This window comes from Cyphellophora attinorum (genome assembly GCF_001299255.1).
Source record: "Cyphellophora attinorum strain CBS 131958 chromosome Unknown Contig8, whole genome shotgun sequence".
NCBI classification, from domain to species: domain Eukaryota; kingdom Fungi; phylum Ascomycota; class Eurotiomycetes; order Chaetothyriales; family Cyphellophoraceae; genus Cyphellophora; species Cyphellophora attinorum.
In genome coordinates this window covers 66,108-89,916 of record NW_017253236.1, presented here as the reverse complement: position 1 = coordinate 89,916, position 23,809 = coordinate 66,108, and the positions used below count along the sequence as shown (strand labels likewise).

The 23,809-nt window shown below is 54.2% G+C and overlaps 11 protein-coding genes across 11 annotated transcripts; 9 read left to right on the top strand and 2 right to left on the bottom strand.

Moving 5' to 3' along the window:
• Positions 1-713: 713 nt before the first annotated feature.
• Positions 714-2,297, top strand: AB675_5318 (putative transporter; the record flags this gene model as incomplete). The annotated part of the gene is made up of 2 exons (XM_018145523.1): positions 714-1,112; positions 1,203-2,297. The coding sequence occupies 2 exons, from the start codon at positions 714-716 to the stop codon at positions 2,295-2,297; spliced, it is 1,494 nt and encodes a 497-aa protein (XP_018001764.1).
• Positions 2,298-2,978: 681 nt separating this feature from the next.
• On the bottom strand, positions 2,979-4,105 carry AB675_5317 (uncharacterized protein; the record flags this gene model as incomplete). Its single annotated transcript, XM_018145522.1, has 2 exons — positions 2,979-3,705; positions 3,774-4,105. The coding sequence occupies 2 exons, from the start codon at positions 4,103-4,105 to the stop codon at positions 2,979-2,981; spliced, it is 1,059 nt and encodes a 352-aa protein (XP_018002138.1).
• Positions 4,106-4,589: 484 nt separating this feature from the next.
• On the top strand, positions 4,590-6,461 carry AB675_5316 (DNA topoisomerase 3; the record flags this gene model as incomplete). Its single annotated transcript, XM_018145521.1, has 2 exons — positions 4,590-5,111; positions 5,235-6,461. 2 exons carry the CDS (start codon positions 4,590-4,592, stop codon positions 6,459-6,461), a joined length of 1,749 nt encoding a protein of 582 aa, XP_018001879.1.
• Positions 6,462-7,102: 641 nt separating this feature from the next.
• On the top strand, positions 7,103-8,008 carry AB675_5315 (uncharacterized protein; the record flags this gene model as incomplete). Its single annotated transcript, XM_018145520.1, has 2 exons — positions 7,103-7,711; positions 7,757-8,008. 2 exons carry the CDS (start codon positions 7,103-7,105, stop codon positions 8,006-8,008), a joined length of 861 nt encoding a protein of 286 aa, XP_018001815.1.
• A 440-nt stretch (positions 8,009-8,448) lies between these two features.
• On the top strand, positions 8,449-9,612 carry AB675_5314 (uncharacterized protein; the record flags this gene model as incomplete). The annotated part of the gene is made up of 2 exons (XM_018145519.1): positions 8,449-8,691; positions 8,758-9,612. The coding sequence occupies 2 exons, from the start codon at positions 8,449-8,451 to the stop codon at positions 9,610-9,612; spliced, it is 1,098 nt and encodes a 365-aa protein (XP_018001756.1).
• A 543-nt stretch (positions 9,613-10,155) lies between these two features.
• On the top strand, positions 10,156-11,234 carry AB675_5313 (uncharacterized protein; the record flags this gene model as incomplete). Its single annotated transcript, XM_018145518.1, has 2 exons — positions 10,156-10,417; positions 10,465-11,234. The coding sequence occupies 2 exons, from the start codon at positions 10,156-10,158 to the stop codon at positions 11,232-11,234; spliced, it is 1,032 nt and encodes a 343-aa protein (XP_018002091.1).
• An 814-nt stretch (positions 11,235-12,048) lies between these two features.
• On the top strand, positions 12,049-13,394 carry AB675_5312 (uncharacterized protein; the record flags this gene model as incomplete). Its single annotated transcript, XM_018145517.1, has 5 exons — positions 12,049-12,259; positions 12,313-12,523; positions 12,577-12,709; positions 13,058-13,289; positions 13,339-13,394. The coding sequence occupies 5 exons, from the start codon at positions 12,049-12,051 to the stop codon at positions 13,392-13,394; spliced, it is 843 nt and encodes a 280-aa protein (XP_018002029.1).
• Positions 13,395-13,552: 158 nt separating this feature from the next.
• On the bottom strand, positions 13,553-13,993 carry AB675_5311 (uncharacterized protein; the record flags this gene model as incomplete). Its single annotated transcript, XM_018145516.1, has 1 exon — positions 13,553-13,993. One exon carries the CDS (start codon positions 13,991-13,993, stop codon positions 13,553-13,555), a length of 441 nt encoding a protein of 146 aa, XP_018001891.1.
• A 1,071-nt stretch (positions 13,994-15,064) lies between these two features.
• AB675_5310 (uncharacterized protein) lies at positions 15,065-15,961 on the top strand (the record flags this gene model as incomplete). Its single annotated transcript, XM_018145515.1, has 1 exon — positions 15,065-15,961. The coding sequence occupies one exon, from the start codon at positions 15,065-15,067 to the stop codon at positions 15,959-15,961; it is 897 nt and encodes a 298-aa protein (XP_018001966.1).
• A 380-nt stretch (positions 15,962-16,341) lies between these two features.
• Positions 16,342-19,678, top strand: AB675_5309 (L-arabonate dehydratase; the record flags this gene model as incomplete). The annotated part of the gene is made up of 4 exons (XM_018145513.1): positions 16,342-18,262; positions 18,878-19,229; positions 19,285-19,357; positions 19,421-19,678. 4 exons carry the CDS (start codon positions 16,342-16,344, stop codon positions 19,676-19,678), a joined length of 2,604 nt encoding a protein of 867 aa, XP_018001969.1.
• Positions 19,679-22,177: 2,499 nt separating this feature from the next.
• On the top strand, positions 22,178-23,708 carry AB675_5308 (putative transporter; the record flags this gene model as incomplete). Its single annotated transcript, XM_018145512.1, has 2 exons — positions 22,178-23,402; positions 23,458-23,708. The coding sequence occupies 2 exons, from the start codon at positions 22,178-22,180 to the stop codon at positions 23,706-23,708; spliced, it is 1,476 nt and encodes a 491-aa protein (XP_018001872.1).
• Positions 23,709-23,809: the final 101 nt, after the last annotated feature.

The following is a 23,809-nucleotide window of genomic DNA, read 5'->3' as shown; positions in this document are numbered from 1 at the left end:
TGCTCCGTGGGGGCGTCCGGACATCAAGTGGGGTGACACTAGCATATCCCGCGATTTGACCAGCACCGTCCGACCAGCTTCGCTCGTGCTTCGGACACCACTCACAAATACCTACGGGTGTCAAATGGACATGCTATCTCACAGCGAGTACATGCATATCATACTCCCGTCGATTGAGAAGCCGTTAATGGTGAAGTATCAACGGGCGTGTCACGACTCGAAGACAAACCGTAGTCCATGCCAAGCCCAGCGGACGAGGCAAATTTTCAGGCTCCAAAACTTTCCGGTTGACTCTCAACTCCTATTATCACATGTCCCGTACGGCCAGCTGTGTCCATCGGCGTAGGCACGGCACGCTATCTTCCCAGAAAAACATAGCTGGCTGCTCCAGGTTGAGCCACGACCCACTGAATTTTCTCCGCGACTGTGCTGCAATGGCGGTATCGATACTCCAAGCAGAGTACCCGACCCCCGTGGGTACGGCATCTGTCGGCGACGGCGAAGGTAGGCGAAAATTGCACAGTCCACTTCCCAGTGCCCATGGATTCCCCGTGAGGGCATCTGAGGACCTCCGCTACCTCCACTGGGCCCCGTGGTGGGACAATTCCCGGGAAGTATAAGAGAGTCATGGTATCTTTTTCTCTGCCACGAGGTCGGTCACCTTCTCCTTTCAACACAGCAAAAGCACCTCTTCCCCCGGTACTTCTGACATCATGGGCTCCACACGCAACAGCAAGTCCAACGACGACGTCGCCGTCGAGAACGTCGACTACTCGTCCGACAACAACGTCCCCGCCAAACAGGACTATCCCGCCAGCCTCGAAGGCCTCAATACCGATGAATACAACAAGATCCGGCGTCGTGCCGTCTTCAAGATGGACATTCAGCTCCTCCCTACACTGGTCATCATGTACATCCTGAACTTTCTCGATCGCCAGAACATCGCCAGTGCTCGTCTCGCTGGCATTACCACGGATCTCGATCTGTCCCAGACCCAGTACCAGACTTGCGTTTCCATCCTCTTCGTGGGATATATCCTGATGCAGGTTCCGTCCAACATGATGCTCGCCAAGATCAAATACCCAGGAGCGTATATCTGCTCTGCTATGGCAGTACGTATCCCTAGCACTTGCATTGGGCGAGACAACAGTCTGCCTGTTCTGGTTCTTCCCGATTTATGTTCATGCTAACACGTGCGATAGCTCTGGGGCGTAGTCTCTGCAACTATGGGCTCGGTGCACAGCTTTGCCGGTCTGCTCATTACCCGATTCTTCATTGGCTTCGTCGAGGCTGTCTTCTTCCCAGGAGCACTGTACTTTCTCAGTTTGTTCTACAACCGCAAGCAATACGCCTTCCGCGCCGCAATCCTCTACTCCGGCTCGCAACTTGGCAACGCCTTCGGCGGCCTTTTCGCAATCGGCATCCTCAAACTCGACGGCGCCCACGGCATCGAAGGCTGGCGCTGGCTCTTCATCGTCGAAGGCGTCCTGACCGTCGGCCTAGCCATCCTCTTCGTCTTCATCCTCCCCAACTCGCCAACCTCAATCCGCTGGCTCACCAAGCCCGAAATCGACCTCCTCCGCCACGAATACCAACTCGACCAGGGTCAAGACGACAACGCCAGCGAAATCACCGCGAAGCAAGGCTTCTTCATGGCCGTCACGGACCCCAAAACCTGGCTTCTCATGGCAACCCTCTACTGCATCTTCATCTCCGCCGCCGTGACAAACTTCTTCCCCTCCGTCGTCGCCACGCTCGGCTTCAGCCGCAACACCACCCTCGGCCTCACCGCCCCGCCCTACGTCCTCGCCATCTTCGTCATGACCGCCATCGGCTTCCACTCCGACCGCAAGCAGGAGCGCTACTGGCACATCATCTGCCCGCTCTTCGTCACTTTAGCCGCAAACATTATCGCTGTCAGCACCACCAACACCGCTGCCCGCTACATCGCGATGATGCTGATGCCGCCATCCTTCTACTCCGCCTCTACCGTCCTCCTCTCCTGGATCACGGGCTCGATCTCCCAGCCCGCGGTAAAGCGCGCCAGCGCCATCGCGTTGATCAACGCGACGGTCAACACGCCGAATATCTGGACGAGCTATTTGTATTCGGGCGCGCCGAGGTATCTGGTGGCATTCATGGTGAATCTTGCGGCGGCGGCGGGCGCGATTGTGCTGGCGACGATAACCATGATCTACTTGCGCAGGGTCAACAAGAAATTGGACGAGGGCAAGGATACGGGGAAGAGTGGCCCGACTGCGGCGCAGAGGGAGGCTGGTTTCCGGTATACTCTGTAGATTGATGTTGGGTTAGGTGTAGTAGTGGGCTACGGAATGGACATTAGTCGGTGATGGACGTAGAAGAGACAGGGGAATGCTGTATGTGATGGTCGGAAAGAATATTTGCAATTGAAGCTATTACTGTCGGTCAAGCAGACATGAATGCGTGGTCAGATGCAGTACAGGTACCAAACCCAGTCACGTAATGAACAGTGAATCTCTCCTGGCCGAGTTAGTGAAGTAAACCTTTCGGTTTGCGACGGACGCTCACCTCGTTTGGGCAGGTATAAGTTCATGCCATGCTCTAAGTTCTCCGTCTTCTCATGCGACTAGCCAAGACCGACCTCGAAGGATTCACTTGTCATGCTATGATAGCATTCGCCGCTACGTGGTGGGGTGAGATCTTCGATCACTTCACATACGAATGTTCGCGGAGAAGACATCGACACGAAGAGGGCGCTCTGTCGCTCGAGTCTCTCGCGTTACAATATAAGAGCCCAACTGTTGTCACCCGCCAGGAGAAATGCTAGGTGCTGATCAGTGTGCCCGGGGTTAGCTGCTAGCTGCTCGGGTCAGGGTTTTGCTAGAGAGAGTATGGAGATGGTGGTTGTTAAACATTGTATGAACGGTATGTACAAAGGTTGGTACGCCGTGATAGACCCCAAAAATTTGGGCGTGGCTTCTTCGTCATCAACACGCTCAAGGGCTGCCTCGCAGGTTATACCGCTCCCGCGCATGCGCTGCAGCGACATCATTCTTCTTTGCCCCGGTAGCGCCATTCTCAATAGCAGCCTTGCGCTTCAGCAGCTCGATCTTTGGAGGTGTCAAGCTTGTAGGAATGAACTGCCCAACCTGCCGCCTGTACTGCGCATACTCGGGGTACTTCTGCTCGCTGAGCAGCTCGGTCAACCACGTGCTGGCCTGGAATAGGATGAGGTACGAGAGGAAGCCGATGCCTGTCCAGTTGTACAGCGTGCCTGAGGTAATGCACGACCACAAGTAGAAGGAGCCCCAGACGGCTTGTTCGGTAGCGTAGTTGGGCTTGCGAGCGTAGGCAAAGAAGCCGGTGGTGGGAAAACCGACTTCGAGCTCGTGCTTTGTGTACTTGCTGTCTGCGGGAAGGACGCCGGTCTTACGGTAGGCGTGTTTGGCGTTTTGATAGTTCCATTGCTGCTGGTCGCCGATTGCGGTGAGGGTGATAAGAGTGACGATCAAGGTGAATGCGGCTGTGTCGCCGTTGGTCCATGCAGGGAGAGCGCGGGCGGAGACAAGGCGCTCGGAGAGGAGCATGACGTAGGCTGGGGTTGTGATTGCGCAGAGCAGAAGGCTTTGGGCGAGAGAGATGAAGGTAACATTGAAGAGGAACATGACGGTAGGGCCGACATAGTCCTTGACGAGCGCCCATCGATAGTCCTCACTACCGACACTGTAGCCGCCGCGGCGCCAGTAGTTGTAAGTTAGTCGCGTGCTCCAGATCGTGCTGGCCAGGGCAACGCCGCCGATGCGGGTGGTGTCGTATCCGGCGAGGTAGGCGTAGATAAAATAGTGGAGGTGGTGGATTGAAGGGAGGATCGACACATGCGGTCGACTTGGGAGTAGTTTTTGTTGATCTCGGATACGACAAGGAAGATTGGGGCGATGGCGATTGAGAAGGCGATTGAAGTGATTGCAGGGTTGGTGTCGAGGTAGACTTGCCTCAATGCCGCTGCATTGGTGATGGACTCAGCGACAATGCCGGGTAGAGGTCGAAGCTGGTACAGGTAGGGATGTAGTGTGTTGGTGTATTCGGCGCATTCAAGCGCGTTCTTCACAACTGGAAGAGCCATCTTGGACCGTGTATGCTGTGTGGTTGGGAGCACGAGTGTGGCGCTGAAGTGAGAACCTACCTCAAAAGCTGGGGATTATACGCAATTTTGTACCTACCTTGATTTCATCACCGCCACATCGTGGTCATGACGTTCTGCGCCACGTACCATTCGGATACGGAAATTCGTGCGCATTAGTGAGGTGACGGCAGCATCGGATTGGGGCATTTTTCAAGCGAGATCGCGGTGCCTGCAGTAGATCGATTTACAAGAGGGAGGGGAAAGATCGATCGTCTGGGCATGCCCCGAAGCAGAACCTTAGCCGAGACGACTTTACGACGCGACGCGTTCTTGCCTCACTTGCCGAAGAACGTCGTGGATAGCCACTGCCAATCTCGCGACGGCAATTCGTATCAATTGACTCGATGATGCTGCAACACATCAGCTCACCACGATGAGAGTACCGAGACTTCGTATCCAGAATATTGATGAGCCGGGATGAACGATGCCACCCAAAATCCTGTGCGTAGCAGAAAAGCCGGCCATAGCCAAAGCCGTGGCTCAGCATCTTTCTGGCGGACCCATCAACACTCATCACGTCAATGGCAACCGTTACGTCAAGAACTACGAGTTCTCTTTCAACTTCCGAACATGGGGAAACTGTGCTGTGGTCATGACTAGCGTACTGGGACATCTAACATCGCTGGAATTTGATGAGCAGCACCGTAAATGGAACTCGTGTCAGCCGAGGGATCTCTTCGAGGCGCGCACACAGATCAACATCGACTCCGACAAGAAGTCCATAGCGAAGAACATTCAAGACCAAGCTCGCTATGCAAGAACTCTCTTCATCTGGACAGATTGTGATCGTGAAGGAGAGCACATCGGCACCGAGGTCGTCAATGAGGCCATCAAGGGCAATCCGAATATCGTCGTCAAACGAGCAAGGTTCAGCAACACCGAAAGGAATCATGTCATACAAGCCGCCCACAATCCTATCGAGCTTGACGAGCGTGCTGCAAAAGCCGTCAGCGCCCGCATTGAGCTGGATCTGCGAATTGGTGCTGCTTTCACAAGACTTCAAACTCTGCAACTGCAGAACATGACCCCGAGTCTCGCGGATCAGGTGATCAGCTACGGTTCGTGCCAGTTCCCGACGCTTGGCTTCGTCGTCGATCGCTACCATCGCGTACGGAACTTCAAGCCGGAAACATTTTGGCTGATTAAGCTGATGCACAAGAAGGATGGGATCCAGGTCAACTTCAACTGGCGACGAGGACATTTGTTCGACAGGGCCACTGTGACAATCCTGTTCGAAATGTGCCTGGACGCAAAACTGGCGAAGATCACAAAAGTTGGCACCAGACCTACCTCCAAGTGGCGACCTTTGCCGTTGACCACTGTCGAGCTCCAAATGCAGGGCAGTCGCTTTCTCCGAATGAGTGGTCAGGAAATCATGAAAGTGGCTGAGACGCTCTATCAGAAGGGCTGGATAAGTTATCCGAGAACTGAGACAGATCAATTTTCTCGAGACTTTGACCTGCAGAGTTTCATACGGAAACAGATTCCAGACTCCAACTGGGGCGCATATGCACAGCAACTCATCAACGGCGCGTTCCGTACGCCAAGGTCTGGCAGAAACAACGACCAAGCTCATCCTCCCATTCACCCTGTCAACTACGTCGTGCCGACATCACTTAGCGCCAACGAGAAGAAGGTGTACGAGTTCGTCGTTCGCCGCTTCCTTGCTTGCTGTTCCGAGGACGCCAAGGGTCAAGCAACCGAGATTGAGCTTGAATGGGGTGGCGAGTCATTCCATACCAAGGGCCTGCGGGTATTGGAACGGAACTACCTCGACGTCTACCCGTACGACAAGTGGGAGGACAGTCAACAATTGCCGACGTTCACCCTCAACGAGACCTTCCAACCGACGGAGGCTAAGATGGTAGACGGCAAGACTACGCCGCCAAATTACTTGACTGAACCTGAACTGATTGGCCTGATGGATGCCAATGGCATTGGCACTGACGCAACAATGGCAGAACATATCCAGAAAATCCAAGATCGGCAGTATGCCTCTGTGCGTTTGCGAGGTACCGGGCGGACGCAAGTCCGCGAGTTCATCCCGACAACGCTGGGTGTTGCCTTGATTGAAGGCTACGATAATGTGGGGCTCGACGTCAGTGTCAGCAAGCCATTCTTGCGCAAAGAAATGGAGCTCAAGATGAAGGCGATCTGTGACGGCGGAAAAACGAAAACGGAGGTGGTCCAAGAAAGTATCGAGCAATATCGGGAAGTCTTCGTTCTCACTCAGCGGAGGATCGATGTCCTCAAACAGTCTGTACTGAAATATGTGGTCAACAACGGCCAAACATGATGCGAGCTCATTCCGCGTGTCAACATTTGCTTCAGGTGACACCCTTCAAGCTTTCAGCCTGCCTTGATTCGGACGAAGGCTTACGCAGCCTAGCTACCCCAGAAAAGACGCGAAGGACCATTCCTGAGAGTTCTAGGATCATGCCATGACGTGGGAAACCTGAAGGGGACGAAGAACCCTGGTTGCTTCTCGGCTAGTGACGCAAAGCGAGGCGGTACCTGTTTCCAAGCGCGTGGCGCGTGCGTCGGGAAAAATGATCCCGTCCAATGATCGTAGAACGCCACATTCAGATCTCGATGTCAGCCACAGCTCGTGGGAAGATCGGCCGTCGGTTTTCACTCGCCAACGCTTGCGTTACTAGCTAAACTTCATGGCTGGATGACACCACTTTGAACTGTGCCCGCAAAACTCTGGCTGAATGTCCAGGTTTTCTATCCTCAGCATGACAGGATGATGCAATGTCTGGACCTGATCGCTATGACGGAATGGAGGGGCAGCGTGCCGTGCTTACAGGAGTACACCGTTGCAGGAGTACATATATAGTGATTGAATTTCCTGGAAGCATTTCTTGAGGAGCACAGAAAGCAAATTCCTAGCAGCAACACTTCAGAACAGAACTCAAATAATACCACATACTCATCATGTCGGGTCTCATCAACAAGGTCAAGGAGGCAGTCCACTCCGACAAGAAGGACAACTCCGCCACAGACAACCCAAAGTCCAGCAATGCTGGCCCTCACGGCAGCAACATGGCTAACAAGATGGACCCTCGCGTAGACTCTGACCGTGACAACTACGGCTCAGGAGGTGTTGGTCAGGGCAACTACGGCAACCAGAACATCGGCTCCGGCCCTGGAAGCAACTACGATAACACTGGAGGCAACTATGGCGGCCCTGGCAACCCTCAATCGGGCAACGCTGGCCCTCACTCCTCAAACCTAGCCAACCGTGCTGATCCTCGAGTTGACTCCGATATGGATGGCGGCCGAAACCTCGGTGGCAACAACTACGGTAGCTCGAACACAGGTGGTGTTGGTGGCGGCTATGGCGGCAACCAGACTGCCGGCCCACACAGCAGCAACTTGGCCAACAAGGCTGATCCTCGTGTCGACTCCGACATGGACGGCAGCCGCAACCTTGGTGGCAACCAGGGCTATGGTGGCCAGTCAGGATTTGGCGGCAATCAGACTGCCGGCCCTCACAGCAGCAACCTTGCCAACAAGGCTGATCCCAGAGTGGACTCGGACATGGTGAGTACTTCATCTAACACCAAGGCATAAGCTAACCATGCACAGGACGGCGGCCGCAATGCAGGCTTCGGTACCTCAGGCACCGGCCACGCTTCGAACACCGGCTACGACCAGGGCGGTCAGGGTTTCAACCAGGGTGGCGCAGGCGGCTATGACCAGTCTGCCACACCAGGCTCCGGCAACGCAAACAAGACTGCCGGTCCTCACAACTCGAACCTGTTGAACAAGATGGATCCCAGGGTGGACAGTGACATGTCTGGTGGCAAGACTTATGGTGGTGACCAGACCTACCGATGAACGAGATGACGAATACCTCCATGATAAGCGTACAGAAGCGGGAATATAATCGTCGAGCAGTGCAATCGAAATAATTGATACCCCAGACTGTTCAATAGTCCAGTCCCTCAGAGTGCGTGACTTGCTTTGTTCTAACGATGACGCCTGTATCATTCGGCATCCACACAACATCGACACTGAGTCAACAACGAGCTGTCTGATGTCGACGAAAGGATGTTGGTGCCTTGCAGAAGTGACGTAGCCGATCTTCTTCTTCCCCAGAGATCTCGCAAAAGATCTCCAAAATCGCCGACACGTCCTGTGCTCGACTGCATGATGTCGGGGAATTGACAGCGCTCTCTTCTTTGGCTAGCGTGCCAGCGTGCCAGCATCATTTAAAATCCACATTCTTCTCATGCAACCGGCGGTCCTAATTGCTCGCATTCCACGACGTCGTAACGATGTCACGAAAGCGTCGAAACACGTCGTCGCCGGAAGCGTCGCCCGAGCCGCCTGCGAAACGACAGGCTGCGAACGTCGCACACGAGTTCGCGCGAGAGTATGACTCCGACGATGCAGACCCAGATGAGAAGCCGTACATCAACCAAGAGTCTGGACAGACGGGCGCGTTTCCTGGGCTTGGTGATGAAGAGGACGAAGGTTTCTATGGGCCGGCGAATGATGGAATTGATTATTTGAGGATGGTCAGGTACGATCCTTCTCGAGCTTGATGTTGCCTTGAAGTGACGACGTGACTGATCGCTAACCAGAAGCGTAGATCCGAAGCGCGTAGCGTGCCATCTCTTCTCACCTCTGCGCAGAATGATGGCTCGACCGATCAGAAGAAACCTCAAGCGGAGTCTAGCTCAGAAGTTGGCTCGGCGAAAGACGGCCACCGTCATGGAAACTTGGGCTACTACGAAGATGGCGCATACTCTGCCGCACCCGATACAAGTGCGGAAACGACGAATGATGCACCGCTCAGCCCATCTCAGACCAGATCCTACGAGGTCATGCTAGCGCAGTTCCGCCAAGTACAGGCCACTCTACGATGCCAGCCGCCATTCGAGAAGATACAGGCCTTGGGAGAAGATCAGCCGATATCCTTCCCGTCTGGCAATGCCAATGCGGAGGAGCTATGGCAAGAGATGTTGACAGCCTTCGAGCCGAACATAGTGCAGATAGCCTGCATGAATGAAGAGAGCGTGGCCAACCTCCTCCGCCTTATAAAACGCGAGTTTGAATGGCAGATCAACCGGGAAGGCAGTGTCCGATATGGCCTCGGTACATGGCTGTGGGCTTGTCTTGCCAAGATGCCGGACTTGGGCACACTCGACAGTGACGAGGTTGCGGAGTTGCGCGAGCTGGGCAAAATTGCTGCAACGGCGGTTGAAGAGCTGTACATCGGAGAGCCGGACAGGGACGATAAGGAGGTCGCTCAGGAGCACGCGGAGTATATGGAAAACGACGCGGACAGTCTGATCGGCCATGCAAAAGACAATCGCATCATTCTCGACATGGTCATCACGGTTGTGGGTGAAGTTTACGGACAGCGGGATTTGTTGCCGAAGAGGGTCACATGGAAATGGAAGTCGCCGGAAGTTGTGAGAGAGCTGGGTGATTAGTTCCCACATGGCTGGAATAATTCCCCCTAAAGGCCACAAGCCAGCAAGAAGGCTGCAATGCATCTGGGCAGGCATGGACGACGACGAACATGAATTACGATTATATGATACAGCGAAGCATGCTCAAGGTAGATACGTGGTCCAAGGACAGATGCGAGACAGGCGCAAAAATGCTGCGGAACAGCACGCACAATCGTTGGGAAGTATCAACTACAAAGCGACGTTCAAATGATTGCTTCAGGAAAATGCCAGTGTCGACAAACGGGTCGTCTTTGTTGTCTCGGGTTGTAGCACGGGCAAGCATCAAGTGATGGTTGTTTGCTGCAACTACCCGCCTGCGCCTTCTCAACTTCAACTTCAACTGCATTTTCTCAGACGTCGCTTCCTTTGGGAGGACTTCAGCCTTGCCTGTCCTCATCAAAGACGCCGCCACTGCGCAATGCTTCCACCATTAATTGCAACCAGTTTCGAAACCACAGACTTAGCAGCTCATCAGTCTTAGCATCTCATCAAAGTTACCATCCCATCGCTAATACGAAGCCAATGGCGTCCGATACGTCGGTCGAAGACAATCCCTTCGTCTCTTGGGGCAAATGCTACTACGATGACACTGGCGACGAAGCACCTTCGCGATACATACCCTGCGGCAACGTCAACTTCGGCCATGTCTCATGTTGCGAGTCCCAAGACATGTGCCTGTCGTCCAATGCCTGCTACAATGGTCAATTCGGAGTGACCTACCTTGCTGGCTGCACAGACAAGGAATACAAAGATCAAACATGTCCAGACAAGGGCAACTTCTATGGTAGGCAGATCACAGTCAATGCTGAGGGCACTGCTGACGAAAGACAGATGACGCGTGGCTTGGCTTAGTCTACTGCAATGGGACCTCCAACCAGTGGACGGGCTGTGAGGCGAACCGAGGCGTCAATACCGTTACGACAAGGCAGCCTTGCTGGTGCCCAAGCACAAGCCGAACCGTCGCCTTCATTGATGCCGCAACATTAGCCAACAAAGCCAGCTTGCCTACAGCGACCGGTGAAAGCATCGATTGGAAGGGCGGATTTCTGCCCACGGCCACGACGAAGCCTGAGACGACGTCAACGACGAGTATCTCATTGAGCACCAATGGAACAATCACAACAGCTCCCACCCCGAGCACAACACTACTACCCACTGCCACAAGTTCCGAGACGGCGAGCAACAGTGTGCATAACGGCCTCGCAACCAATATCAAGCTCGGCATAGGACTCGGAGCCAGTTTCGGTGCAATCATAATCCTCATCATCGCCCTGCTCGCATTCAGAAGATGTCGGAAGAAGCGAAAGAATGCAGTCGCACCCGAGAACGATCCTTCCAGACCTCCGCAACCCATCCCGATCTATCCTAATCAAGATCCCAACGCCGCGCTACGGAGTCCTACGTGGAGCGGTCACAAGTCAGAGCTGGACGCCATCGGCACAGCAACGACAACGTCACCAAGATATGCCAGCGGTGATTTTAGTAGCACAAAGAGCGAGGTTGAAGGCAGTCCAGCACTAGGTGGCGAGGGAAGACCTGTCAAAGACGGTGGTTGGGAGATGCCGGGGAAGCTTGGGACGGTGTATGAGGCGCCAGCTTGAGCGTTGGCGATGCATGTTGCGCGATATGGCGAGCTTATACATTTCGTTCGCTTTAGGCAGACGCGTCAACCAGGGACTACGGCTGGTATTTGGTCGTCACGTCCAGAGATGTGGCATTCAGTAGCACCTTGATAGAAAGGTAGCGACCTTCGTTGCAGGTTCTGTACTTCACACGATGTCATCGTTGGCCTTTCGGTTTTCCTACAACATATTCCCCCACATCGGCCGCTGCCCCGAATTCGCGCCAAGCACTCCTACGCGACTTCCATTCAGAGATGCTCAACTTGTCCAACTTGTGATGCCCAAGCAGTCACGAGCCCATCAGGAGTCTGCAAGCACAGTGTGGCAACCAAAACTGCTGCAATGCAGGCAGTCACGATAATTTACCCGGCCGGAAGCTGCACACGCTTCGTTCGTTGACTCATACACAAGTGTTCACATCAGTGCTTCCCAACACAACCGCTTCGGCTCTCAAAACAATGCCAATCCGGCCCCCTCTATGGACGCCTCCCTGGTAGAGCGGTGGGGCTGGAAAGGGACCCAATATGATCCCACCGCTGTTCGGAAACACCCCAACGATGATGGTAGACTAATCGTCTCCCACCATCCTCGGTGCTAGTGTTGTGGGAACACCAGCAGCTACCGGTCTTATCTCGGTAATCCGGACCTGCCAGATCGAGGGCCAGTAAGTGCTCATGATTCCATACTACCGTCCCTACTGATCTGTCTAGACGCAATCAAGGCTACTGAGATCAAACTGATGCCAGCCACGGTCCCACACGTACGAAGGTGGATGCGAGATAAGCATCCCAACATGAAGCTCAAGAATATACCGGACGACGAGATCGTGGAGGTCATTCTTCGTTTGGTCAACAATGCCGATGACGAGAACATATCCTGGATTCCACCAAGGGAATGGATGTATGAGTACGTCACTCCCAGCTGGCAAGTCGACATTGCCAAATCGTGTGCGAAGACCATCAAGAATCGGGTCGACATTCATCTTACAGTTCCCACTACCCTCGGTAAGACAGTCCCCAAGAAGTCATTCCCAGCTCCTCCTACTAAGCCTCCATAGGTGCGGGTGCGGGAATCAAGCGAAGACGAGACGTCAGTCCCGGTGTATGCGACGATGACGATCAGAGCAGACACGTTGTCAAACGCCAGCGTGTTACGAATGACAATGCTCTACATGCACGAGATCCAGCACCGAAAGCCAAACCCAGACCAAAGAAGAAGAAAGCTCCGGCAAAGCACTCTACGCCCATCCAGGTGTCCGATAGTGAAGAGTCGCCCTTTCCACATTCTCGACATCCAAAAACCCGTCGTCAACGTGAACAAGCGCTGGGGCACCCATTGAAGACTCCGACTCGGTCTTTGAGGATAGTGACGAGGAGTTGAGCAGTGACGACGATGGACCGATCATCGTGTCCACCAAGCTCCCAGAGAGAGTAGAGCAGGACTTACCTGTAAAGGTATGTGTCCCTCTCTACTTGTTCGAGCATAACCTGAGCATTCACAGAGTCGGATCTGCAAATCGCCTCGCTTTGTTGCAGTGTTCCCAGAATCGTCAAGCCTTACACAGTTTGGTGGTCAGGTCGCTATCCATAGATTCCTTTTTGACAACATCTCGGATGCCAATTCGCTCACCAAGGTGGACGTCCACAAAGGGCCACAAAGGGCGGATCTCTGTCAACGATATCGTCGAGCTTCTTGGATTGTCAGATGGCCGAAGACGCAAATTGATGAAAGCAGCTCGGAGGCAACGGGACCTACCTGCGGGTATTGCGAAGCCCTCCACCTGAGCACATACCTTCCTGAAGGTCAGTGAGGTAGAGGATCTCCTGATGAAGAAGTATCGAGTTAATGACGAGGACGCCAAGACGATTTGGTGGCCTATTCGGGCTCCTGCAGCCCTGGTCGAGACGCTGGGTGAGCTCGAGATTGACTTTCGATGCAAAGGCAATCATGCTGATGGCAAGAAGACGGAAAGATGCTCGACCGCCCAGGACCTGAGTGTTCATATGGGCAAGGCTCACCCAAGTGTGGACCGTGGTAAAGGTGGCTTTCACCGGTGTGTCTGCGGCTATGTAACTCCGTCTAGTGGTTGGTATCGACAACGACAACACACGAATGACCAACACGCTCGAGAGACATTGAGGGAGCAGACAGCTGAGAACATCAAGCACGTGATGAAGGACCGCAGCACCGACATATTCGAGGCTGCGACGCGACGCGTAGGACTTGTTCCATGTGATCCACAGAGGTGTATCAATCTTCGTGTACGCCACTCCTACCCCCATCCCTCCACCACCGCCTCAATCCTTCATAGCATTGACCACGGGCGCCGAATCCAAATAAACTTGATACTCCCTCATTTTCAACTTGCCCCCATCCTCCACCAAAACCGCCCTCCCCGCCCACTCAACATTCACATCCTTCCCATTCTTCAACCCATAATCCACACTCCCATGCAACATGACCTCTTTACTCCCCTCCCCAAAAGGGAAAATCTGCTTCAGCGTATGCTTCCTCGTCTTCACCGGCCCGGACCACAACCCCTTGCGGAGCTCCAAGATCTCATCGTAGCCCTGGGCTTTCTTCAAGCCCATGATCAGCGTGCCGTCTTTGGTGACGGAGTCGGCGTAGGCTGTGTGGGATTGCTCGGACGGGTCGTCCGAGATGCGGTAGAATTCGGCGTAAAAGTCGACGATGCGGGGGTCGATGGTCGAGGGGGTGCTGCCTTTGTAGGTTGACATGCTGGCGGTGAGGTGTGGTCGGAGCGTGCGCAATGGGCGGCAGTACGTGATAGGCGCGGAGAGAAGGGGTGGCAAGCGCATGAAGATCTACCTGCTACCTGTGCTTCTTGTGCATCTTAAGATGTTCGGATCGTGTCTGCTCGTGCGGAGATCGCAGCAGCCGATGCGGGGAAAATTGTTGTAGAGAGAGATCAACAATGACATCGTTGGAGGCAATTCTCAGGCTGGGCTACGAGTCTGCTCGCAGGCATACGGCATTGGTCTCGCATGGGCAATTCAAGCGTCGTACACGTCCGCTGTGCTCGTGTACGCTGCAGCGATGTGCATGCATTGTATTGTGCATGATCTCAATTATCAGGACGCGTAGATGTTACAGTAAGTGTCCCACGAGTTCGGAACTGGCGTCTACCTAGTTAGGTGCTTGCTTGGCGCCATTTCAGGCGTGACAGCCCCGAAGTTCGCGCCCCTTCCTTGGGTTTTCAGCTTTGCCATGACACCGCAGATGCCAAGGTGCTCGTAATTGCCACACCGTGTACTGTATCTATCTGCCGACCTGTCGCTATCGTCCAGGTATGTCCATCCTGAATGCGGGCTGGATTGTGAGGGATGGTGACTGAGAGCGCGCCAAGGCGCCGACGACAAGTCGCCTCACGTGGCCGGACGGGCTGTCAACAGTGCAAGAAGAGGCACGTCAGATGCGATGAGGGAAAGCCAGTCTGTGCCAGATGTCAGGAGAAAGGTGGCGAGTGTGTCTACGATCACATTAGAGTGTTCGCATTCAAGGCGCATGGGTCTGAGGCGAAGGCTAGGCTCAGTGGCAGTTCGAGCTTGAAAGGATCAGGTACATCATCTCCGTCATCCTCGACAACGACTTCCAGCAGAGAATCCACAGCTGTATCTCTCATTGCAGGACCAAACCCTCTGCCATACACCTCGGAAGAGCTGCACGCTCTGCACGTCTGGAGGACTTCCACAGGCCCATGGATATCGAACTACGGGCCACGTTCTGCACAAGCTCTATGGACAACTGCCCTGCCCCGACTGGCAGCACACTATCCAGCGCTGAAGCACATGGTCGTCGCGATCGCACTGTTGGACGGTGGACCAGATGGTGCTGTTCAGACCGGCTCAGCGACCAGGCGATACTCGAAAATCCTTCGGCACTACAACGCGGCCATCGGTCTACTCGCGAGAAACAAGACCGTCAGCTCGCTGGAGCTTCTCTTCTCCGCGGTACTGAGCTGGATGTTGGAAGTGATGGGCCTCGGAGCTGCCACCGCTCTCATCCATCTCAACGCTGCACGAAAGATTGTTCAAGACTGCGCTCGTCCGCTTCTGAGCAATAGCCCGTCGGAAGCAGACGAAGTGCTGGCCGCCTACCTACCCGCCGCGATGCAGCTCTGCGAAGGCTACGCGTCGATCCTCAGCCCGTACGAGGGTCAGGCGTACCTGAAGGAAACCGAGGGCATCGATAATCCTCTGCTCCGAGCACTCGCTGTACGGGATGGGAGATCGGCCATCACAAGTTGTAATGAGATCGCCCACGCACTAAATTACTACTTCACACAAATGTACCCTCACATACGATCTGCGAAAAGTGTCGAAGAGGCAGCTGAGTACATCTACGTTTGGAAGGTTGCCATTATGCGCTTCCGCTACTTCGCCGACGTAAACAAAAGAGTGGTGTTGCTGTGCTACTTGGGATTTGCGCTGGCCGGGAGTTTGCTTACGGATCCCGATGCGGTAAACGAAGCGGCCGAGCGACGAAGAAGGGAGGCTGCAATGAGCTACGTGCTTACCAGAGCCGACGACGTTGTTCGACATGAGGCGCTGGGAAGCCTGGATCGATCGATCGCGGAGCAGGTGGCAGCAGTGCTTGCGAGAGTGGTGCTGGATGAGCTGCCGGAGCGCGACTTGACTCAGATGGCCTGGCGCGTTATGGCGGACTATGCTGTGAACGCGTACTGAACCAGATGTACGCGACCAGGTTGATACGCAGCGCCACAAACATGCTTAGCAACAGTACGGCACCCGAGCTGCAGTGTCATCGATTTCGGTACCGACAACAGGTCGTATGCCGCCCAACTCCGGACGCCCAGCGCCTGGTGCGGGGAATCTTATGCGGAAGGAAAGGCGGCCTCACGCCTGAACAAACCTTATGGCACGCTGTCGACCATTCTACCGCGTACCCCACGATTATGGGTAAACGGCATGCACCGGTCCAGGGCCGACCTCACCTGACTTGCAAAACATCAATGAATCAGGACTCAGGTTTTACCAATATTCATACCTTCTCTAAAAGTTGCCAGAGCCGTCAGCAGCACAATACACCGCCATCGTTCACCATCATGCCATGCGCTGAACCATGCAACGGCTGCAAAGCCGACTGCGATGACCGGACAGTCGATATCGAAGACTGGAAGACTGAGTTGACCACACTTCGAGCACGAACGAAGGAGCTGGAAAGTAAACTCGCTAGCTTCACGAATGGTGCTGCGTCAAAACCGAAGTTGAGGTCGGCAGCATGGTTCGACAGACCCGACGACCGCGGCATGGCGGCGTTGTACATGGACCGGTACCTCAACTACGGCCTCACGCGCGAGGAGCTCATGTCCGGCAAGCCTATCATCGGCATAGCACAATCAGGCTCCGACATCGCACCATGTAACCGATACCATCTGACACTAGCGAAGAGAGTGCGAGAGGGCATTCGTTCTGCTGGTGCCATTGCATTTGAGTTCCCAACGCACCCAATCCAGGAAAGCATGCGCCGGCCGACCGCCACACTAGATCGCAATCTCAGCTACCTGACACTCGTCGAACTGCTCTATGCTTATCCCTTCGACGGGGTCGTGCTTCTGACGGGATGCGACAAGACAACACCGGCATGTCTAATGGCTGCAGCGACAGTCAACATACCCGCAATCTGTCTGAACGTCGGACCCATGCTCAACGGCTGGCTCGACAACTCGAACGAAAGGTCTGGAAGCGGGACGATCCTGTGGAAGGCGCGTGAGCTGCACACCGCAGGGGAGATTGACGACGAGAAGCTCATCGATATGGTGACGTCCGGCACGCCGAGTCATGGGCATTGCAACACTATGGGTACCGCGAGCACGATGAATGCGCTGGCAGAAGCTTTGGGAATGATGTTGCCCGGAGGTGCCGCTATTCCGGCGCCGTACAAGGAGAGAATGATGTGTGCATATCGAACCGGCGTGCAGATCGTGGAGATGGTCCAGGCGGACCGAAAGCCAAGCGACATCATGACGAGGGAAGCATTCGAGAATGCGATTGTTGCAAACACAGCTATTGGCGGAAGCACGAATGCACCCATCCACCTAAACGCAGTGGCGGCGCATATGGGCGTCAAGCTTGACCTCGACGACTGGGACAGCATTGGACTCGGAATCCCACTCATCTTGAATATGCAGCCGGCCGGCGAGATGCTGAGCGAGGACTACTACCGCGCGGGAGGGCTCCCCGCGATATTGGCGGATTTGGTCGATGCTGGCAAGCTACCTCATCCGAATGCTTTGACAGCGAACGGCAAAACCATTGGCGAGAATGTGCAAGGGAAGCAAACTTGGGATCGTCAGACAATCAAGACTTTGAAGGCGCCCATGAAGAAGGACGCTGGATTTCTGCATCTGAAGGGTACATTATTCGACAGCGCGATCATGAAGACTTCCGTGATTTCACCTGAGTTCCGAAAAGAATTCCTGGAGGATTCGAACGACCCAAATGCTTTCGAGTGCAAGCTCGCCGTCTTCGATGGACCGGAGGACTATCATCACCGTTTGGAGACGGCACCGATAGACGCCCGCACGATCCTAGTCATGCGCGGAGTCGGGCCGTTGGGCTACCCTGGCGCCGCTGAGGTCGTCAACATGCACGCGCCTGGTCATCTCCTGCGACAAGGCGTCCGAGACATGGTCTGCATAGGCGACGGTCGTCAATCCGGCACGTCTGGGTCGCCTTCGATCCTCAACGCCACGCCCGAGGCCGCGGATGGTGGAAATCTCGCCCTCATTCGCGATGGTGACAAGCTCAGAGTAGATCTCAACAAGCGTCGGGTCGACATTCTCCTGTCGGACGAGGAATTGAAGCAAAGAAGAAAGGAGCTTGACGAGAAGGGCGGATATAAGGTCCCTGAGAGCCATACTCCCTGGCAGGATATATTCAGACGGGAGGTCGGAGGGTTGAGTGAGGGAATGGTGTTCAAGCGGGCGACGAAGTTCCATAGGGTGGGTGATCGGGCGAGGGAGAGTGCGCGGGATGGAGGATTGAGGGACAATCACTGATACCGAGCGAGTATTTGCAGCGAACTGGGGATGTCGTGAGATCTAGCAGATTCGTTCAGATGTACAGAATCCTGGTTGGCGTTTGTGATTACTGTTCCTGTGCTTTTGCAGTGCTGGGGATGCCTGAAGCGTCGTTCGCAGTTTTGTCGAACCAAACCTTGAGCCGCGTGAGGCCTGATGACTGCTTGCCTGGCGACATCAAACCTGGCGTCTATAAAAGGTTAGTGGCTGAAGGAAAGGAACGTCCAGCCCACAGTTAGATGTGTTTCGGTGTCGTGCGTGAAACCTTGAAAAGGTGCAGTGATGCAGACTTCCATCCTCCATAGCTTCATACTGTTTGTCGTGTTGTTAGTACGCCTCTCAGCGACAGCCGCGATGGCACAAGACAGCGGCTGTATCCTTACCCTGGGCATCGCCGACACCGGTGCCGACGTCAGCGCGGACGCCAGCGTCGTCTCCACCGCCGATGCTGACCTCATTCCCGCCACGGGCATTCCCGTCACCGCTACCGTCGCCGCCGCTACTGCCACCGCTAGTGGAGATGACATCGCCAAACCCAGTGGAGTCTGGAATCTGACAGACCACCTTCTGACCAAATACTCCGCCCGCTTCAACGCCGCAACGACCTCCCCAGCATTCTTCCACCAGCTCCTCAATGGTACCGTTTCGCCAACCCACGTAGCATACTTCTTCGAGCAGGACCTCATTTACGGACGCGGGTTTCTCACGCTGGTAGGTCAGACCTTGGAATTGCTGACAGCGGATCTGGAGCAGCCGGAGAGTGATGTTTTGTTGAGGCGGGTGGGGAATTCGGGGGCGACGGCGAGTGGGTTGAGTGATGAGGGTGGGCTGTTGAGGGGGTTGAGGGGGAAGTTACTGGAGGGAAGCGACGGGAAGGGTTTGAGCGGGAGTGAGGGGACGTTGGAATATGTGTGAGTTCGCCGGGGCTTTCGAGAGGGAAGCCGAAGTGATGCTAATTGGGAACAGGAAGTACATGAGGGCAGTCTCAAGCAGTGGCGATGGCTTCGCGGCGTTCGTCTGCGCCTGGACCATGGGGAAGGTACGTCCTCATATTCTTGTGCCTTTCCATTACAAACCTGCGGTCAGCTGATCGTGTCCGCAGGCATTCGTCGATATCTGGCGACATATCCAGGCAGCTCAAAAGAGTAGTCCGAACAAGATACCTCAGCCTCAAATCGCGATCGATTACTGGGCCGATCAGTCGTATGCGGCTTCGATAGAGTCGACGGGAGACATCATCAATGAGTGGTACCATAAAGACGCCACAAGCAAGCGTCTGGAGGTTGCAGAAAAGGTCTTGGAAAAAACCCTGGATGCAGAGGACGCGTTCTGGCGGAGTATTGATGCGTGGAGTGGTTGATGGCCGGATGACCCCAGCGACCTGTACGATTTCGGTAAGCGCGCGATGTTGAACGCGGAGGCATCAGTGCGCGGCATTGAGACTTATATCAAAACATTGGAGCTCGCCTGTGGAGATGAGTTGCACACGGAACGTGGGAGACGACATATCAACAAGTGATCAGCAGGTCTCGGCGAACCTGCCCCATCGGGGCCTGGCCCAATTGACCGCTGCCCTTCTCCCGCAGGATTTCTGCTCTGTTATTTCCGTACAATAACGCATCCGCAAGTGGTGCTCCGACACGCGCGTACGCCGCACGAGCAGCTAAGGCGCAGTGAGTTATCAGTGCCATAGCAATGTTGCCGTCTGCTGCCGTGGCGTACTCAGACTTGTGCTAAACAGAGATCTCGTCTACTCAGGCAAGAAAGCTGTCGTCACATCAGTATCATTAAGTATTGTGATAAAGCTCTCAAACTTTGCCACCCGTGGACATTATATCTTGACAGCCATCACCATCCCGAAGCGGAGACCACACAGTGTCTGAGACTTGACCCGACACGTAACACCTGCCGCTGGAGTTCTGACGTGTCAACCCACGTGGCGCACGCCGATGGCGAGGGCAGTATGACAGTCGACCCGTGATGACCTTCTAGTCTAGGGTTACATAATTGCTGATCAGAGCTTCCTCGTCCAGTGGCAGTTGACTCGAGCAATCGTTAAGAGCCGCCAGCATGTATGAGTAGCAGTCATAAGTGTCCAATGGTCCTTCCGTCCCTGACTGAATCCCTAACGCACACGAGTACGCCAGCGGTATCACAGTCTGACAGAAAGAGTTGTCCGCATTCTGTCGGCATCCTATACAAATGCAACGTCAGCCTGGAGTCCAGGGTAGCAGTGCAGTCTGATTTACCTCCAGTGCAGTCGCAACCAAGAAGGTTGCACTTCCCGTACCCACAACGCGGTGTTCCCAACGTCCCGTCAGCACACAACCCCCGGTCATCTGGATAGCAGCAATCGGCCAGGGTCTTGGCGGTGAAAAAGGCGACGACGTGAATCCATAGCAGCAACATCTTCGGCTTTCAAGTTGCAGCAAAGCCTCCAGCACCGACTTGAAGCCCAGTGGCACCGACTTGTATATATATGTTGCTTTCCAGCTGCAGCCCAAGTATACCGCGTTCAGCTCTCGTTTTACCTGCATTCCCCAAGGCTACACAAGCTGAAGCCTCGTAAAGCATGTTCGAGCGAAGTCTGGATGTATGAGTTGACCGATATTGCAGAGCTGAACGTACAACAAAATTACGTCCAGAGAAACAGCCTCTCAACTAGATTTTGAGCTTAAAGCTAGCTCGCGCTCAACTCGTGCCATTGTCAAGACAGTACGCATCACTGATTGCGAGAATGATGCTTTCTCTGAGCTGATATCTTTAGAGCAGGCATTCAGCGGCTACATAGCACCGATTGAAACAGGACTGATGTGCCCGGGTTGCCAGCACAATCTGTGAAATGTTCGCGAGGTTAATACTTAGCCAAGGGCAGGTTTCGGACTTCCGAAGGCCTGGGCCACATCAGGAACCTGAGTGGCTGAGGCTCCCGTACAGAGCTGAGCCACATTCTGACTAAGGGTTCGGCCAAACCTGCTTACTGAGTACGCCTCTGATAATCGGCCTTCGGTTTTGCAGACCTCCTTGCTGTTTGTCTCATCGCCCTTAGAAGTTGCCTATGCTTTCGATCAGCCGTGCAAATCTGCGCGTCAGTCACGCTGCGGCACGTGCGCCCGAAACAACAGGAGATCCAACATATTCCCAACGCCTGGCGCAGAGTCGCCGTGAGCTACCTCAGCTACTTTTGCCTTCAAGATTCGGCGACGTAGAAGTCTTGCCTATCTGGGTAAGCAAGCTGTTGTGGTGCCCAGCTCCTTCACGGCAGAGTTCTTGCCTATTCGGGTCACCAGGATAGAGGACTTGCCCTACAAGGTAACCAAATAGCTTCATACCTTCATCCAACGGAGCTGGGGAAAGGACAAGTCTGGCCGCGCTTTCGCCTTGTTTCCTGTACACAGAAATGCTAATCTATCGATTGGGCCGAACATATGTGAGCGGTATGACTTCGCGCTCCAGCAAAGCATGGATTGATATCAGGTGCTTACTGCTCGCAGTCTAGATTGCACGTGCCACAGTGCGTCGATGCGCTAGTTACCGAATAGATCGCTGACAAGACCAGGACAGCCCGCGTCTGATGGAGCACTCCGCAAACCCAGATATCTATCCGCAGCTCCATTGGCATCTATCGACCTCTATCTTCATCTCCTCATACCGAAGGCCGGACTAGCAATGTATCGACCATCGTGACTTGTGCACTCGGCTAAGGATACGGCTACGGCCACGAAGATTGCGACGTCCACTCAGCCGAACAGAGATATATCGACCCATCAAGGCTCGCGGGTATTTCTCCCACAACAAGACAAACTACAGCAGACGTGGATCAGCTCGTTTCCATCCACAGCACCACCCTCCACACAACATGTCCCATCAACTAGAGAAGGGAGCCAACGCTGACAGCAAAGAAGATGCAGTCAGCGAAGCGACCGGCATCATTGATGCCGTGGATGACAAGAAGCTCCGGCACAGAATCGACTTGTACCTGATGCCCCTTCTGACGATCTCATTCTTCCTACAATTTCTGGACAAGCAGACCCTCAGTCTTGCGTCTGTCATGGGATTGATTCAACAACTGGGTCTCAAAGGCACGCAATACTCGTGGTCCGGATCGATCTTCTATTTTGGATACTTGGCCCTCTCTTATCCTGCCGCCTATCTCATGGTCAAACTTCCTCTAGCAAAATTCCTGGCCGGGACTTGCATGATCTGGGCTACGATCCTAGCATGTCATGCAGCGGCGAATAACTTCACAGGTCTAGCAGTCACGCGATTCTTCCTGGGTGCCGCTGAGAGCAGTCTGGCGCCTGGCTTCGGTCTCATCATTGCCAGCTTTTACACCAGAGCAGAGCAGCCGTTTCGTCTAGGAATCTGGTTCCTGGGCGCTTCCTTTGGAACCGGATTCGGCGGGTTGTTTGGGTATGCTATCGCGCACATCCATTCCAGTGTCCTCGAGAACTGGCAGTGGCTGTTCGTCATCCTCGGGATCGTGACATTCCTGTGGGGTATACTTCTGTTCTTCTTACTGCCGAGCAATCCACAAAACGCCAAATTCTTGTCTACGGAACAAAAGGCTAGAGCAATTGCCAGGCTGCATGAAAATCAGACTGGACTCAACGAAGACCGGCGCTGGAAATGGGATCAAGCGATAGAAGCATTGACGGACCCCAGGATTTGGCTGGTTGTGATCTATCAGCTGGCAATCGCAATCCCCAACGGCGGCGTCACAACCTTCATGTCACTTATCGTTGCAGGTCTGGGCTTCTCACGATTCGAGGTCTATCTTCTGCAGATACCTGTCGGCGTTGTCCATGCTTTCGCAGCGTTGACTTCGACCTACATTTGCAGCCACGTCAAGAATGCCAGGTGCTGGGTAGGCATGACTCTTAATATCATAGCAATTGTCGGCACCACCCTGATTCGATATGGACCGAACACAGGCGCAAAGCTGACTGGATTCTTCTCATTCGTTGTCTTTGGATGCGGGATTCCTATCGGACAGTCAATGATCGCGTCGAACGTCGCAGGATTTACCAAGAAGTCTGTGGCTTCGGCAATGATGTTCTTTGCTTATTGCATTGGAAATATTAGTGAGTCAAATCCTTAAAGAGTCTCGTGCAACATTGAGCTGACATCCTTTGCTAGCTGGTCCTTTCCTCTTCTTCTCATCGGAGGCAAAGCAGAACTACCCATCCGGATTCACCGCTCTCATGATCTGCTTTGGGGTCGCATTCGCTGCTCTCTTCATCTTACGCATCGTTTTGGTCATTGAAAACCGCAAGCGAGACCAGGAGCATGGAATCGTGTCAGAGGAGCTCTCTGCAGAGCGTCCTGGTGAGACAGCACTGGCGGACCGAACAGATGGCAAGAACAAGAGCTTCAGATATTTGTTGTAGCACAAGGAGGAACGAGCATACACGCGGGTGTTGCACGAGCCGCCATTATCAGATAATAGATTGCCTAGAGATTTATCGAGAAGGTCGTTGCCAGAAGACCG